At 41.5% G+C, this 19,078-nt stretch overlaps 1 protein-coding gene across 5 annotated transcripts in view; it reads left to right on the plus strand.

The window, feature by feature from the left end:
• LOC117358015 (centromere protein J-like) overlaps positions 1-19,078 on the plus strand; it is a 324,580-nt gene that overhangs the window by 131,907 nt on the left and 173,595 nt on the right. For all 5 annotated transcript variants that reach the window (XM_033939403.1, XM_033939405.1, XM_033939406.1 and 2 more), the window contains exon 10: positions 7,418-7,627. In XM_033939403.1, coding sequence (XP_033795294.1) covers positions 7,418-7,627 — 210 coding nt within the window. The remainder of the gene's footprint in view (positions 1-7,417; positions 7,628-19,078) is intronic.

Consider the following 19,078-nt stretch of genomic DNA (forward strand, 5'->3'; position numbering starts at 1 on the left):
CATCTCTTTCCCTCCCTTCCTCCCTCCCAAGTCCATTTCTTCTGTGTCCAAAAACGCATTCCCTCCCCCACCTCAGCATCTCTTTCCCTCCCTTCCTCTCTCCAAAGTCCATGCCTTCTGTGTCCAAAAACGCATTCCCTCCCCCACCTCAGCATCTCTTTCCCTCCCTTCCTCTCTCCCAAGTCCATTTCTTCTGTGTCCAAAAACGCATTCCCTCCCCCACCTCAGCATCTCTTTCCCTCCCTTCCTCCCTCCCAAGTCCATTTCTTCTGTGTCCAAAAACGCATTCCCTCCCCCACCTCAGCATCTCTTTCCCTCCCTTCCTCTCTCCCAAGTCCATTTCTTCTGTGTCCAAAAACGCATTCCCTCCCCCACCTCAGCATCTCTTTCCCTCCCTTCCTCTCTCCCAAGTCCATTTCTTCTGTGTCCAAAAACGCATTCCCTCCCCCACCTCAGCATCTCTTTCCCTCCCTTCCTCCCTCCCAAGTCCATTTCTTCTGTGTCCAAAAACGCATTCCCTCCCCCACCTCAGCAACTCTTTCCCTCCCTTCCTCTCTCCCAAGTCCATGCCTTCTGTGTCCAAAAACCCATTCCCTCCAGTGGCGTACCTAGGGGGGGGGCGGGCCGCCCCGGGTACCAGCCCTAAGGGGGTGTTCCCGGCCTTGCCGTTCAGTCCCCCGCCACCCCCGAAGGACCGCTCGCCCCACTGACCTTCCTGCACCACCTGTGAAGCAGCCCGCAGCAGGATCGCGAAGTCAGCGTCAGCATCCCTGCGCTGCTTCCTGCGCCGCGATCCCACCCCTCCTCTGACGTCAGAGGAGGGGCGGGACCGTGGCGCAGGAAGCAGCGCAGGGATCGCTGACGCTGACTTCGCGATCCTGCTGCGGCTGTTCATAGGTGGTGCGGGGAGGCCAGGGGGCGAGCGGTCCTTCGGGGTGGGTCGGGGCATCAGGCCTTCAGGGTGGGGCGGGCGGGCAGGCAAGCAGGCTTTCAAGGGGGAGGGGGTGACAGGCAGGCAGGCAGGCCTTCAAGGGGGGACAGGCCTTCGGGGGGGGGTGCAGACCTTCAAGGGGGGCAGGCCTTCAAGGGGGGCAGGCAGGCCTTCAGGGGGGGGGCGGGCCTTCGGGGGGGGGTGTAGGCCTTTGGGGGGGTGCAGACCTTCAAGGGGGTGCAGGCCTTCAAGGGGGGAAAGGCAGGCAGGCCTTCAAGGGGGGGACAGGCCTACAAGGGGGGGGACAGGCCTACAAGGGGGGGACAGGCCTACAAGGGGGGGGGCCAGGCCTTCAAGGGGGGGTGCAGGCCTTCAAGGGGGAGACAGGCCTTCAAGGGGGGGAAAGGCAGGCAGGCAGGCCTTAAAGGGGGGACAGGCCTACAAGGGGGGGACAGGCCTACAAGGGGGTGGGACAGGCCTTCAAGGGGGGGACAGGCCTTCGGGGGGTGCAGACCTTCAAGGGAGTGCAGGCCTTCGGGGGGGGGGTGCAGTCCTTCAAGGGGGTGCAGGCCTTCAAGGGGGGGAAAGGCAGGCAGGCAGGCCTTCAAGGGGGGGACAGGCCTACAAGGGGGGGAGAAGCTACAAGGGGGTGGTACAAGCCTTCAAGTGGGGGACAGGCCTTCGGGGGGGGGGTGCAGACCTTCAAGGGAGTGCAGGCCTTCGAGGGGGGTGGTGCAGGCCTTCAAGGGGGTGCAGGCCTTCAAGGGGGGACAGGCCTTCAAGGGGGGAAAGGCAGGCAGGCAGGCAGGCCTTCAAGGGGGGACAGGCCTACAAGGGGGGGGAGAAGCTACAAGGGGGTGGGACAGGCCTTCAAGTGGGGGACAGGCCTTCGGGGGGGTGCAGGCCTTCGGGGGGTGCAGACCTTCAAGGGGGGGACAGGCAGGCAGGCCTTCAAGGGGGGGACAGGCCTACAAGGGGAAGGGACAGGCCTTCAAGGGGGGTGCAGGCCTTCAAGGTGGGACAGGCAGACCTTTAAGGGGGGACAGGCCTTTGGGGGGGGACCATGATTTAGAAGTACACGGAGGGAAGGGGGTGTTCAAAGAGACATGCATATGCCAAACTTTGGGGGGGGGAAGAAATAATGGGTCTGAAAATAGAGGAGAGGGAGAGAGATGATGGACCATGGGATTTAGGGAGGGAAGGAACAGAAAGGGAGAGAAATTGGACACAAGGGATGGTGTGGAGGAGGGATAGAGATACTGGATAGGAGGGTAATTAGGAAAAGAAACGGAGAGATGGTGGACTCTGGGATGGTGGGGAAGGAGGGAGAGATGCCGGATGAAAGGGTATTTAAGAAAAGGTGGATCTGTGGAGGGAGATGAAAAAAAGGAAAGATACCAGACTTCCGGGGAAGGGAAGGGAAATGGAAAGGGAGGACAGAGTTGGCAGATGGATGGTTAGCATGCAGAAAGAAGGAGACCCTGGCAAGCAAGTTATCAGAAGAAAACCAGAGCCTTGGACCAACAAGATTTGAAATATAACCAGACAACAAAAGGTAGAAAAATTAATTTTATTTTCTGTTTTGTGATTATAACATGTCAGATTTGAAATGTGTATCCTGCCAGAGCTGGTGTTGGACTGCAAACGTGAGCTAGGATTTAACAGAAAGAGGAAAAGTCCTTTTTGTTTCTTTATTTTATTTACACCACAGCGCCAGTGTGGTTAGGAGAAGCCAAAGGGGGTGAAAAAGCTATAAAACCCACCAGGAGTTTTGAAAAAAATCACCCAACTGGGCAGGAAAATCGAATTGAAAAACCAATTCAATAGGGCTGAATCGAATCAAAATTTTTTTTTCCTGTATCTGGCAGCATTAGTTTGCGCTACTGTCTTAGACTTTAGGACCTGGGATTGGGGAGAGATGGCATCCTCAGTACTTTATAATGCAAGTGAAACGAGGATTTGGTCAGACTTTTGAAGGGTCTGCAGAAAAAAAATATTGTATAGGCCGGGGACATGAGACAGCAGGAAATGGGAACTTTTCTTCCTTCTATTTTTGTGAATGGAAAGGCTGAGGATGTCAGAGAGTTCAGTTAAAATATGTGCTTTATAAGAAAATATAATAATGTGTTTTATAAAGTTTATAGCATAGCTGGCCTACCCAGTGAGGTGTTCCTAGTGGTGATGGTGGCAGCGTGTCAATGTGTTGAGAGGAAGAGGTGGTCTGGGAAATTCTGCTGAGCAAACTCCGGGCCCATTTCCACCCCCCAGTTAGTCCACTCCACTCAACTGATTCACACACTGAGTGGGTCTTTGGGTGTTGTTTTGGGATCTCTTCCAGTGGTTTATCTCCTTCTGGTCCAAGGAAGGAAACTTTGTTATCCTTAGCATTGACCTACAGAATATGTTTGTAACAGCGCTGCTTGTGTGGCATTAGGCTATGTAGTGATCGAAAGAAAAAAACAGATCTTTGCACATTTTTGCACTATATGGTGGGTGTATGAGGAGATTCACATTTCCTGCACAGCTAAGTCCATGTGAAGTTACCTTGTGCTGTATTTGACATCTAGCAAGGTCTCTGTTTGAAAGGAAAGATCTAAACTTAAAAATGAAGTGGCCAGAAGTTATGGTAAAAGCAGATAGTGTAGCTGGTTTTAAGAAAGATTTGGACAAATTCCTGGAGGAAAAGTCCATAATCTGTTATTAAGACATGGGGGAAGTGTCTGCTTGCCCTGGATCGGTAGCATGGAATGTTGCTACTCTTTGGGTTTTGACCAGGTATTAGTGTCCTGGATTGGCTACCATGAGAATGGGCTACTGGGCATGATGGACCATTGGTCTGACCCAGTTAGGCTATTCTTATGTTATGTTCTCATCTGTAGGGGCCTTTGTTTTCACTTCTTATTTTAATGTATTTTTTTTCTGGGAACTTATCAGTGTTTTTTATAATGGGAACAAAAATGGAAGAGAATTAATGTGTGTGGAATGGGGGGTAACTAATTTCTTCAGCTAAATAATTCAATCCACTTCAAACAGACATAGGAGAACTTGTGCACCATTCACACACCCTCCAACCAAAAACGTCAAAAGAAAAAAACTGTTCGACAACCTCCTAGCCATTCGAGCTGCAACACTCGACCCCCAACTCTACAACCAATTGATATCAACCACAGACTGCAAAACCTTCAAAAAGAAATAAAAACCCTTCTATTCAAAAAACACATAAAACCGAACTAACACAATCAGAACTGTCCCAAGCATCACCTGCAACTACTCCATATGTACTTCTAATGTCATGACAATTTAGACATAATTTATGTTATGTTATGTTTGGAATAATGGTTACATATATGAGGTTCAATAAAAGAAAATTTTCACTGCCTGTTTCTATTCTGACCATTTATTCCATTTCATGGTTATTGCAAAAAAAAAAAAACAAATTTTTTTTACATGGGGGGGGGGGGGTCTAAAAATGATGGGCCCCGGGTGCCACATACCCTAGGTATGCCACTGATTCCCTCCCCCACCTCAGCATCTCTTTCCCTCCCTTCCTCTCTCCCAAGTTCATGCCTTGTGTCCAAAACGCACTCCCTCCCCCCTTTTGTGTTCCGTGTTTGCCTACCAGCCCATCTTTGCAACTTTCTCAGCAAAACGAAGCTCAAGCCGCGAGGTTTGTCTTCTGCTTCCTGTCTGCCCTGCCGCACACAAATAGCCGAACGGAAGTATTCTCCGACGTCAGCGCTGACGTCGTAGGGCAGGCTTTGCTTAAGCCCTCCCTCCGACGTCAGCGCTGACATCGGGGAACGCTTGCGATCGGCTATATGTTAGCTGCAGGGCAGGCAGGAACAGAAGACGAGCCTCGCGGCTCGAGATGTATTGAACTCCGCGGGTCCCCCGTCCAGCTCTCTCCTGTCCACGTGGGGCGGACCGCCCCTCTCCCTAGACTGGTGGTACTGCCCTGATGGCGGCCCTGACCGTATGGCACACCAGGCAACATCTCGCGGCACACTAGTGTGCCGCGGAACAGCGGTTGAAAAACACTGGTATACTCTATTGCTTCATCATGATACCCCACCAGTGCAGTATTTTGCTCATTGGGACTTTAACAGTAGCGCAATGGAAGTCTATAGTGTGTTCTCTTCTTAAAGTGTTGATAGCTAGCAACATGGTAGAAAATGGCTATAAAATGCTGTACCGGTGGTATTATACTCTCTTAAGACTGCATAAAATTAAGCCTACTATACAGGATACCTGTTGGCGCTTATGTGGGCATCAAGGCTCTTTTGAACATATATGGTGGACTTGCCCTAAAGCAAGTGCTTATTGGGATATGGTGTTTGTGTTGCTATCCGATATTTGGGGGGTTTTCATTGTAAAACAAATGGGATGTGTTTTGTTGAATATGTCTCCTGAGGGGGTACCTGGTAAATTTGGCAAACTGATAGCTACCATTGTGACTGCCGCCCGTATGGTGCTGGCGGCAGCTTGACGCCAGGTGTCGACTCCATCTAAAGCTCAGATATTACAAAAAATTGCATATGTTTTTTGTCGTTTTAAAACTTTGAGTTTCCAACGCTAACAAAAAAATGCAATACAGTATTTATACAAATAATATTAATCATATATGCATTTATATTCAATCAAAATCCATAAATCCATACAACATTAAAAAAAACTCCACCCAACCAATATTTCATAAGGGAATGAAACCATATGACAGAAATACCCCTCCCTTCCGAAGAGCTTACAATCTAATTTAGACAGCCAGGACTTCTCAGGGTTGGGGAGTTTCTGGCAGAAGAAATGATGCAATGGATATAGGTATATCAGATGTAAGTAGAATTACAAGTTTCATAATCTACTCCGAGCAGTCGGTATCAATGAGTTCCAAAAGAGCTCCCATGTAGATTGGAACCTTCTGCCACCAGGAGTGTTCTGCAAACCAAAATTAATAAGGCTTCTGTAAAATATTTTAGCCAGAAACCAAATTGACTATCATGTAAAATATGGCAATCATTCAAAATATCTTGTAATTGATTTACGAGTTTTCTCAGATATAAGATATTTGGAAGTTTTTACCAGTGTTTGCCCCTCTGCATGTATGCATATATCAAGGCATTATGAGACTTGTTACTCCAGGCTAAGATTATAAAAGTACCGTATTTTCACTCATATAACGCGCATACGTGTATAACGCGCATACGTGTATAGCGCGCGGGTCCAAAGCATTTCAGTAAAAAAAATTTTATATAGCACGTACACGCGTATACCGCTATAACCTCCTCCCCACTCCCGCTTACTCTTCTGGCCTGCGAACCGGCATCCTCCCCCCCGCTCGCGTCACCCCTCCTCCCCCGCAATCCTACATCCCCCCCAGTACCGCAAAACATCTGTTACCCGATTGGGCACCAGCACCAATGCACAGGACGTGCCAGTGCCTGAAGATCCTCCCTCGTTGGGCTGGGCTGGGCTGGGCGGTGCGGTGCGAGGGAGATCCTCCTTCTTCCCTGTGCCGGCTGGACTGGGCTTTGAGCATTTGCACATGCTCAAAGAATCTCATGCTCATAGAATCTCGGAGAGAACGAGACCAGAAGGCTTTGAGCATGCGCAAATGCTCAAAGCCCAGTCCAGCCGGCACAGGGAAGAAGGAGGATCTCCCTCGCACCGCCCAGCCCAGCCCAGACCAACGAGGGAGGGTCTTCGGGCACTGGCACGTCATGTGCATTGGTGCTGGTGCCGGTGCCCAATCGGGTAAGAGATGTTTTGCGGTACTGGGGGGGGATGTAGGATCTCGGGGGAGGGGGGTGACGCGAGCGGGGGGGAGGATGCCGGTTCGCAGGGGGGATGCAGGATCAGAATGAAAAAAAAAAAATTGTACAACGCGCTCACACGTATAATGCGCACAGTTATGCACGGTTTGTAAAAATCGTGTATAACACACGCGTTATATGCGTGAAAATACGGTAGTTAGTTTCTATCACTTAATCTCTTGCTTGTTGCAATAAACAAGCCATATTATATTCCTCCCTCCTGGGAACCTCTAAAAATGCTTATGTAATAAAGACTATAGTGTAAACTTGTGAACTAGGCTTCCTTTCTGCCTCTGTGTATGAGATTGTTTATTTTTGGTGAAATCACTCTAGATTAGACTCTGTACACAGGTCCTCTGATGCTACAGTCAGTCTAGCAGTAAATCACAAAATACTGGCAAAATGAAATTAGTGTCCTTTCCAGAAGCTTACATAAGCAAAAAGAAAATAAACTCTCCAAGCTTACAGCTTGATTTAGCCAGCATTTCTCCCTACCAATGCATTGGTGCTGGCTGCCTAGATCTTCTAGGTTTTCCCTCTTTTTTTCGATGAAGCTTGGTTTACAGACTGAATAACTCACAAGAAAGAGGCTCTGGTAGACTATAGAATGGCAGCTTATCCAGTTTTTAGTTGAAATATCTTGTTTAATCAAGTGCCCATTTTTCATTTATTTTAACAGATGTTGAAGCACCAGATCTCAGAACTGCAAAAACACTTAAGACGGAATGAGTCCCGCTGGTCCTCTTCCCACAGCCACCTACAGAACCAAATAGAAGCTCTGACAAAAGAGAACTTGGAACTTCGGGATGAGCTCCAAGCCTCAGAACATCAATGGTTGGAAACAGAAAAAAATTCAGATGAACTAGACCTCAGAAAGCCAGAAACTCCAGTAAGAATAAATTTCATATATTTTTTTCAAACGCCACAGGACAGACAGTATTTTTCTCCATAGAGAATCTTCAACATACCATTTAATGGCCAAACTAATAAAAATTTGGTCATTTGCAGAGCAGTTCTATAAAGTACACACTAATAGTTACAGTATATGTCAGTTATGCATATAATTGTTGGCATATTTTTGCTGTTAGGCTTGTATTTTATAAAAGATTGATGTACCTACATCTCCTTTTAGAATAGACTCCTACAAGGTACTCAGATATAGAATTATTCCTTTGTTGCAGAGATGATTTTGGTAACTACAGTTCTGATGGGGACAATCTCTCCAGATGGATTATGTTTTGCATAAAAAGAGATTTTATTATTTTAATCAGTATATGACTCGACATGAACTATGTTGCAGCCTTAAGGCCTGCCTCACAAGTCTAAATACATAAATATACAGAAAACTAAAATAAATAACAATCACTGAAAACCAGTGGTTATTTATTTAGACTTGTGAGGCAGGCCTTACAGCCAAAACATGACTCGTAGTCATATACTGAATGAAGTAGTAAAATCTCTTTTGGTGACTTCCATGGATGATAGCTGTTTTCTTCTGGATTTGATCTGTGAGGGATTTGTTCTTCTGTTTATGTTTGTGTACATCACGACAGTAATGAATCTCATCCTAAGTTAGGATCTCTTTAGTCTCTCAGCTTTACTATGTACAAAAAGTGTTGCGATATGTAAGAAAATTCCAGAATCCATTTCCATCATTAAACTTGGACAAGCATTCCAAAGAGTAGAAAGAATGGGTGAGACTCTGCTGACATGAAAAAGGAAGGGGAGCAACAGAATTTGCAAAGGAAGAGAAAAAATTCTTCAAGGAATTAGACCAGCAGGGAAGGCACAAGTAGCAAATGCATAAGTACAATGGAAAATATGAAGTGTTACTCCAGGAACCATTCATTGATCAAATCGGTCACTTGAATGGTTAAGGAGAGGTGAATTGAAACCTAAGAATGAAATGGATGGTGTAATATCCTTTGAAATCTATGGGCCTGATCAGTGACATAGTAAGGGGGAGGGGGTGGACGATGTTGGTCTGGGGCATGGGGGAGCAGGCGGTGGAGGATAGGAGTGCCTAAACCACTGATTCTCCAGCACTGCCTATGGTCTCCTCTGTACTCTTCTTTTGCTGCGGTCCACCCCCCTATGAAACAACTCTGCATGAGCAGACCACAGCAAAAGAACAGTGCAGAAGAGGCTGTTGGCAGCGCAAGAGAATTGATCCCATGCTGGTGACTTCTTTGTAGTTTTCATGATGAGGGGGGCTTCAGAACCGGTGGAGAGAACATTTGGTGGAAAGGGGGGGAGGGAGGAAGGAAGAAGGGAGCAATACCGAGTGGGAGGGGCACAGAGAAGAGGAATGGGGGGCACATGGGGAGAAGAATGAGATGGTGACACATGGATGGAGGGAAGGGGAAGTGATGGTCCACATGGAAAGAAGTGGAAGAGGAGAAAAGAGATGGTTCACATGGATTGAGGGAAGGGAAAAAGATAGATGAAAAGATAGATTTTGAGATAGAGGCAGAAAATTAGAAGAAAATTGAATATGAAAATCAGTGCCAAAGAAGGATGTAATACAAAAAGTGAAGGAGAGGAATGAAACAACAAATGCATAAGAAGGCCTCGAAAACAGATTTAAGAGCACAGATAGAACAAGATCAGAAAAATAAAATTGCCAGATAACAAAGTAGGAAAAATGTTTTTATTTTCTTTTTTTTTCCAAATCTTTATTCATTTTCATTTCTTATATCAAGTGTACAATAAAATATCAATTAGATCATACAAATCACTTGAAAATCTAATCAAACATCAGCCTAAATATATAAATAAAAAACCCTCCCCCTCCCATCCCTTCCAACAATAGTATTAAATTCATTCAATATTACATATATTATAAACAAAAATAGGAAAAATTATAACTCTAAATACCCTCCCTCCCTTCTAACTATGTTCTGTTATGTAATGAGGTAAATAATCATTACAAAATGCTATCAATTGCCCCCAAATCTTCTTAAAATTATTATAATTCCCCTTTTGTAAAGCAATTATTCTTTCCATTTTATATATATGGCATAGTGAGTTCCTCCAAAAGGTGTAATTGAGTCTGGTATAATCTTTCCAGTTTCTAGTAATATGCTGAATGGCAACTCCTGTCATTATTAATAGCAATTTATTATTATTTGCTGGAATTTGGCTTCTCAATCTCATAGAAGTACCAAATAAAACTGTATCATAGGATAGGGCTACATGGTTTTCTAATAGAGAATTAATTTGGGACCAAATTGATTTCCAAAAGGCATTGATACAAGGACAGAAAAAAATTAAATGATCTAAAGTCCCTGCTTCCAGATTACAGTGCCAACATCTATTAGACTTAGAGCTATCTAACTTTTGTAAACGAACTGGGGTCCAAAAAGCTCTATGCAACAAAAAGAACCAAGTTTGTCTCATAGATGCAGACACTGTACATCTCATTCTCCAAGACCAAATACGTGGCCATTGAGATGCAGAATTTGGTGCTTGATCTCAATGCTCCAAATGTCTCTAAGACCAGTTTTTTGTTTTTATTCAAATAGCCATATAACAATTTATACCACTGTGCGGCTTGATGTCCCAAGAAATCCACCTGAAAGCAAAGGAATTCCAAATTATACTGATTATCAAGATCTTTCCATCCAGGGAACCCTCCTGAATAGCCTGCTTCAGTTGCAACCATTTAAAACTTTGTGACTTATTTAAACCATATTTATGTTACAACTGTGAAAAACTAAGCAGTGTACCATTTGAAATAACATCATTCAAAGTTCGTATACCTGCAATAATCCAATGCTTCCAGACGATTTGAAATCCGCCAATTTTAATCTTGGAGTTTAGCCAAATGGATTGATTTAATGATTTAGAAATTGGATTAGGTTAATGGCGTTGTTAAATGTATATGCCCCTAATTCGAATCAAAGTGAATTCTTTAAGTCTCTACAACAATTAATTTTACCACTGGCTACTACTAATTTAGTGGTGGCTGGGGACTTCAATGCTGTTATAGATCCAATAATGGATAAAAAACCAAGTAGAATTATGAAATCAACTGGGGTTAGATAATTTGATACAATCATGTAATTTAAAAGATATATGGCGTATTCTTCATTTTAATGATCGGGAATTTACATTTTGTTCACATGTTCATCAATCATTTTCAAGAATTGATTATATTTTTGTTTCAGATCAGATAGTACAGAAAGTTGTAAAAGCTGACATAGAACCAATAATAATATCTGATCATGGTGGTGTGTGGATAGAAGTTAATTTAGTAGATCAAGATAATTCTAAACCGGTATGGAGGTTTGATAATGCATTGCTTGCTGATTCTAAATTTTGCACAGAATTTCAAACTAAAATTAATGAATATTTTTTACTTAATGATTTAGAGGAAATGTCGATTGGAATTTTATGGGATGCTTTCAAAGCAACTATGAGAGGACAAATTATATCATATTCTGCATATAAAAAGAAACAGCTAAGAAAGCAATATGTAAATTTGGAAAAAGAAATTAAAAATTTGGAATTAAAATTGGTTAATAAATGGGAACAGGAGACATTTCAAATATTGTTAAAAAAAAATGTGAATATAATGAAATTTCCTCTGGGTTAGTAAGGAAAGATATTTTTGCTCAACAAGCGGTATATTATGGTAGTGCAAATAAGGCTGGAAGATTATTGGCAAATTATTTAAAAGCAAAGAAAAGGAAGGAAAAAATAAATATAATTAAGGATGAGTTAGGCAATTCACATTCTCAAATTGGAAATATATTAAAACAATTTTTAAAATATTATAAGTCACTGTATTCTTCGGAGTCTTATTTAAATAAAGAGAAAGATGGGTTGGATTTTTTGAGTTTAATTGAAGGTCCTAAGGTTCCTGATCATATAAAAGGAAGTTTAGATAAACCTATATCATTAAAAAAGTTACAAATGGCATTGAAATCCCTTAGAGTTGGGACCGCTCCAGGTGGAGATGGATTTACAGTAGAGTTTTATAAAGAATTTCAAATTTCCCTATTACCATATTTATTAAAATTATATCAGGATCAACTGAATAAAGGTTGTATATCAGGCACTATGGCAGAATCTTTAACTATTGTTTTGCCAAAGCCAAATAAAGATCCAACATTGGTGTCAAATTACAGGCCTATATCTTTAATAAATGTAGATGGTAAATTATTAGCTAAGATTTTAGCATTAAGATTGGCTAAAGCTCTTCCGCATATAATAGGAATGAATCAAACTGGATTTGTTGCTCAGAGACACTCTTCTAATAATACTAGACTGGCATTTCAGATGTATTATTTAACAAAACAAATTAATGATCCGGCTTTTTCGGTATCACTAGATGCTGAAAAGGCTTTTGATCGTGTAGAATGGAATTTCATGTATCAAGCTATGGAGTGGTTTGGTATTGGATCCGGATTTATACAAATGATTCAAACACTGTATAGCTCCCCAACTGCTCGCTTATATATAAATAATAATATTTCAGATGCTTTTAAGTTGCAGAGGGGAGTTAGACAAGGTTGTCCATTATCTCCTTTGCTCTTTGATATAGTTCTTGAACCCTTATTATTAGCTATTCGACAGGCAAAGGACATACAGGGTATTCCATGTGCTGGAGTGGAATATAAAGTATCTGCTTATGCAGATGACATCTTGCTTCATTTGAGGAATCCGGAAACAACAATTCCATGTCTACTGAAGGTAATAGATACATTTGGAAAATTCTCAGGATACAAAATAAATTGGACTAAATCAGAGATTTTACCTTTAAATGTGCATTGTACAAAAGGTATATTTGATTCTTTCCCTTTTATATGGAAAGAGGATGGAATAAAGTACTTAGGTATTTGGTTGAATAAAACACTCGAAGAGACAATGAGAATAAATCAAAAAATTTTATTACAAAAAGTAACAGAGATGTGTGAGCAATGGAATCCTTTACATTTGTCCTGGTGGGGAAGAGTTCAAACTGTTAAAATGATGATTTTGCCTGTGGTTTGCTATCAATTGGGAATGATACCAGTGTTTTTTCAGGGGTCTTTCTATAAAAAATTAAATAGTATTCTGGTTAAATTTATTTGGCTGGGTAAAATTGCAAGAGTGGCTTTAGTGTCTTTGCAAAGACCAATTGAGGAGGGTGGGGTAAATTTTCCCAATTTTTATAGGTATCATCAAGCCTATATCATGCGCCAAGGTATGTATTGGGTCCTCCCAGAGCTTTTGGAACAATTACCAGAGTGGTTAAAGATGGAGAGATCACTTATCTTTCCACTTAGGCTTGATCTTTTGCTTGGTATAAAAGTGCCTAGAATACGTAAGGACAATAGAGTATTAATGGATACTTGGAAAACATTAAGGTTTATAGACAAATTAACTACTGATTCTATTTTAAAATCGAAACAACAGACTATTTGGGTAAACTCCAAGATACAAATAGGCGGGTTTAAGGTTGTCTGGAAAGATTGGATTAAAGCAGGTATAAGATCATTAACGGAAATAATTGATAATGGTAAGATGCTTGAATTTTCACAATTGCAACATAAATATGGTCTGAATAAAAAACAAAGTTTTAAGTGGTTGCAATTGAAGCAGGCTATTCAGGTGGGGTTCCCTGAATGGAAATCTTTAAATGATCATTACAGCTTAGAATTCTTATGTTTCCAGGCAGATTTTCTGGGTCATCAGGCCGCAAAGTGGTATAAAATTATATCTAATTATTTGAATAAGAAGCCTAAAAATGGATTAAGAGATATTTGGAGCATTGAGATTAAGCATCAGATTAATGCATCTCAATGGCCACGTATTTGGTCTTGGAGAATTAAAGGTACGATGTCAGCATCTATTAGGCAAACATGGTTCTTTTTGTTGCATAGAGCATTCTGGACCCCTACTAGATTACAAAAATTAGATTGCTCTAAGTCTAATAGATGCTGGCATTGTAAAATTGAAGTTGGAACTTTAGACCATCTTTTATTTTATTGTCCATATATTCAGGCATTTTGGATATCAATCTGGGATCAAGTCAACATATTGATGGAGAGTCATGTGGCATTATCCTATGACACAGTGGTTTTTGGAATGTGTATGAGGGCCAAATGCCAAATATCTGCAGCAAACAATAAATTATTGATGATTCTTACTGGTGTGGGAATTCAGCAAATAACAACTAATTGGAAAGACTGTTCTAGACTGAATTGTAGTTTCTGGTGGAACTCAGTTTGTCATATGTACAAGATGGAAAGATTTCTTGCAATACAAAGGGGGTATTTTAAAAGGTTTCAAGAGGTGTGGAGGCCATTAATTGATTATTATAATGATTAAGATTTATTCTTTTTCCTTAGAGGATAATTTATAAAAATGGGGTGGGGTGGGGGGGGATAGGATAATTTAGTTAGCTAGCGGTATATTTCAACTGATTAATGGATATAAGAAACATGGTATATAGGTATGAATAGAAAAGGAAAGAGGGTAAATTTATTGGAAATATGTTGTTATGAAATATAAGGGGATATATGTACTATGATGAGATATATATTGTTGTGCATTACTTTGTATAATAAAATGAATAAATAGATTGAGGAAGAAAAGGTGGGGGGAGGGACAGATTTAATGTAAGATTAATTGTATTATGAAAGAGGGATGTATAAGTATGTATAAGTTTGGACGAAATAATTTGTTGATATGGGAAGGGATGGGAGGTGGATGGGGGGTATTAAAACATGTATAATAATATTGTTTAAGAATGTCAAGTGAGTTATGTGAATTAATTGTAATAATATTGTACACTTGTTGAAAGAAATAAAAAGGAATAAAGATTAAAAAAAAAAAAAAAAAGAAATTGGATTAGGTGATAAATTGCTAACATAACATAAAGTTTTCCAGGTATCTATTAAAATTCTATTTTCTTTATACTTTCTAGGCATTTTTATACTAATAAGATGAGAAAGATGCAAAGGAAACATGAGTTGCCATTCTAAATACAGCCAATCTGGGACATTTTCCATGAGCTCTGGGAAGACCCAATACATACCCTGACGTAAAAGATAGGCTTGATGATACCTATAAAAATTTGGAAAATTTCCCCACCCTCCACAATTGACTTTTGTAGAGATACTAAAGCAATTCTAGGCCTTTTACCCAGCCAAACAAATTTTATAAGAATACCATTTAACTTTTTGTAAAAGGATCCCTGAAAAAAACTGGTATCATACTCATTTGATAACAAACCACAGGCAATATCATCATTTTAATAGTTTGGACTCTCCCCCACCAAGAAAGATGTAAAGGATTCCATTGCTCACACATCTCTGTTATTTTTCTTAATAAAAGTTTTTCATTCTCCTTCACTGTGTCCTCTATTGTGTTTTTAATAGTAATACCTAAGTATTTTAATCCATCTTCTTTCCAAACAAATGAGAATGATTCAAATAATCCTTTGGTACAATGGACATTAAGCGGAAGAACTTCAGATTTACTCCAATTGATCTTATATCCTGAAAACTTTCCAAATTTCTCTATCAATTCAAGTAAGCATGGAATGGTAGTTTCTGGGTTTCTCAAATAAAGCAGTATATCATCCGCATAAGCAGAGAGTTTATATTCCCAATTCGAATAAGGAATACCTTGTATCCCCTTTGCCTGATTAATGGCTAATAACAAGGGTTCTAAAACAACATCAAAAAGCAAAGGAGACAAAGGACAACCCTGTCTAACTCCCCCTTTGCAAGTTAAACCAATCTGATAAATTATTATTAATGTATAATCTTGCACCAGGAGAGCTATACAGCGTCTGAATCATTTGAATAAAACCAGAACCTATACCAAACCACTCTAATGTCTGATACATAAAAGTCCAACATCCAAAGAAACTAAGAAAGCCGAATCATTCATATTTTTTGTTAAATTTAAAGTATGAAAAGTCAATCTAGTATTATTAGAAGAATGTCAGAGACTCCCTATCTGAAAGATGATGGTTGCTCTTCTTAGTTATCTTTGCTTCTTTACTCTTCATCTCTCCTGTGGCTTTCCTTGCAGGCTTTATTCTTCACCTCTCACCAAGCTCTCTGTGCAGGCTTGTGGAACATAAACTCTAAACTCTTTGGATACTCTCCCATACCTCAGGCTTGGATTACATTAGGTTCAACCATCCTCAAGCCAGGTTATTCCCATCCCAGGTATTACTAGCAAGGAAAGGACACAGACTCTCCCATTATACAGGATTTGAATCTGAAATTACATCATGCCACCTCCCATACAATCCCTCTAGGGAAAAGGTGGTTTAACATAAGAACATAAGAATTGCCATACTGGGATAGACCGAAGATCCATCAAGCCTAGTATCCTGTTTCCAACAGTGGTCAACCCAGGTCCCAAGCACCTAGCTAGATCCCAAGTAGCAAAACAGATTCTATGCTGCTAATCTTAGGAATAAACAGTGGATTTCCCTAAGCCATCTCAATAATTGCCTAAGGACTTCTCTTTTAGGAAATTATCCAAACCTTTTTTAAACCCCGCTATGCTAACTTATTTCACCACATTCTCTGGCAACAAATTCCAGAGTTTGAATACACATTGTTTGAAGAAATATTTTTTCCAGTTTGCTTTAAATCTACTACTTAGTAGCTTCATCCCATGTCCCTTAGTCCTAGTATTTTTGGAAAGAGTGAACAAACGATTTATATTTACCCACTCCACTTATTATTTTATAGACTTCTATCATATCACTCTTGAGCAGTCTCTTCTCCAAGCTGAAGACCCTAGCCGCTTTAGCCTTTTCTCCAAAAGTATGCACAGAAGATGCCTTTGAAAAGTGCAGCTTCTATGTGTAAAGAAATAGTAAAATATTTATCCAAGGACAAGCAGGCAGTATATTCTCACATGTGAGTGATGTCATCCATGGAACCCAGTACAGACAGTCAAAAAGTATACTGTAACTTTAAGTCTTTTGAAGACCACCCGTACCCTGCAGGCAGTGGTGCGTTCCCGCCTGATGTCGGCTCATGGGACCATCAGTTCTTAGTTTTCTGCAGAACTGAGAAGCTGTTCTTTGGAGTTTCTTCAAGCACATAAAACGCTTTCACATTTTTGTGCCTTTCCATTTCGTTTTCTTCATATTTTTCTCTATTTTATTATTTTTCTTCAGTTCCGGTAAAAACAATATTTATTTTTGACTGATTTAATTTTTGGGGCCTTCAGGCTATTCCCAGCCTGTTTGCAGGCCGAGAGTGTCAAGTCTTTTTCGAGTTGTGATCTACTTGACCACCATAGAATGCTTCGATCTTGAGTCGGCAGTCTTCCCCTTGATGTCCAAACCTCCAAGCAGCTTCAAATGGTGAACTTGGTGCCAATGGACTATTTTGGCTACAGACCTACATCACTGGTCCAGTACCTTGGTCCCGTACAGCATGATACTTCGTGCCAACTCTGCTCTAAACTGCAGAAGAGGTTGCTGAGGGCCAGACAGAATATGAAAAAATTTTCAGTTCTGCAGGTCCATCAAGGATGTCTGCCGATTCCAATGTTCAACGTCTTATACTTCCAACATCAACATAAGTACAGCCAGCATCGACAGTCTGAGCCACTTCTGATTCATCACTGCTGCCTCCCTCGGGGGAAGTTCGTAAAAAGGCTAAGAATGCATCAGCTTCATCCTAGATATTGACCCCAGTGGATAACTTGAAGCATAGGTGCACCAGGACTAGGTTGCCATTGCTACAATTGGTGTCTCCTCTGAGGCATGCCTCGACATTGAGGTCACCAACATCTCGACATCTATTGATGCCTGTGTCTTCTGTACCCACATACAACTTTGGTACCGGCACTATCTCTGCAAAATCTGCTTCGAGAGTTGTTGCAGAAGGAGCTTGCTGAGATTCTGCAGTTGCAGACAGTTCGAACTCCTGCTCTAGTGCATCCAGCCTCAGTCCAGTCTGAATCCTGCCCAAAGTCTTTATCGAGGGACTATTCTCGGATACTGCACCATCAACACTCCTGTTCAGAGACCTGCCTCTTCTTCCATACTCAGGGCAGCTGGAGTCCTCATGAGAACTCTCCACATCAGTCTCATTGAGTTTCAAGCAATCCAAAATGCTCTATGCACGTTCCAGGATTGCCTTTTCAATCAAGTAGTTCTTATTTGAATGGACAATTAGGTAGCAATGTACTACATGAACAAACAAGGAGGCACAGGGTCTCATTCTCTTTGCCAGGAAGCCATTCAGATTTGGTCCTTGGCGATTCCTCCCAACATTTTCCTGAAAGCAGTCTACATAGCAGGAAAACAGAATGTCCTAGCTGACAAGTTGAGCTGACTTCTACAACCTTATGAGTGGTCTCTCAATTCAACTGTGTTAGATAAGATTTTCAAGGATTGGGGGACAGGTTTCTCTGTTTTCCCTCCAATACCTCTACTCAGGAAGACTCCACTCAAACTTTGCCAAGAAAAGGCCACCTTGATTCTCATAATATCTCAGTGGCCTCGACAGCCATGGTATCCTCTCCTACAGTTCAGTGTCCAGGAACCCATAACACTTCAAGTCTTCCCAGCACTGCTCACACAGGACAAGGGCTCTTTTCTCCATCCCAATCTACAGTTGTTAGTTCTCACAGCGTGGTATCTCTCTACGAGTCAGTAGATACATTTCCGCTATGTGCATTAGTGTCAGCCATCATAGAAGCATCTAGGAAACCCTCTATTCAACTCTGCTATCATTTCAAGTGGACTCGCTTCACAATCTGGTTCAATTTCAACTCACTGCATCCAACCATCTGCCCACTACCATCAGTTTTGGACTATCATTTACACCTCCCTACTTTAGTCAGAATTCATCTGAATGCTATAAGTGCTTTCCATACACTTCTCAATAAGAAGCCATTGTCATTACATCCTCTGGTTTCCAGATTCATGAAAGGCTTTTTTCATATCAAACCACCAATCAAGCCTCCTCCAATTGTTTGGGATCTCAGTGTTATACTCTCCACTCTATTGAAGCCTCCTTTTGAACCACTGGCATCTTCATCTTTCAAACCTCTCACTTGGAAAGTAATATTTATGATATCTATTATATCTGCCTGCCAAGCCAGTGAGCTTCAAGCACTTGTGTTGGATCCACTTTATACAACATTTCACCATGATAGTGATTCTTCGCACTCATTCCAAATTCCTTCCAAAAGTCATCTCTGAATTTCATCTCAACCAGTTTATAGTGCTTCTTGTCTTCTTTCCAAGACCACATTCTCACCCTGGTGAAGCTGTACTCCACATTTTGGACTGAAACATGCTTTGGCTTACTATTTGGATCAGACCAAGCCACATAGAGCTTCTACTCAGCTGTTTTTGTTATTT

This window comes from Geotrypetes seraphini, chromosome 3 (genome assembly GCF_902459505.1).
Source record: "Geotrypetes seraphini chromosome 3, aGeoSer1.1, whole genome shotgun sequence".
Lineage (NCBI taxonomy): Eukaryota > Metazoa > Chordata > Amphibia > Gymnophiona > Dermophiidae > Geotrypetes > Geotrypetes seraphini.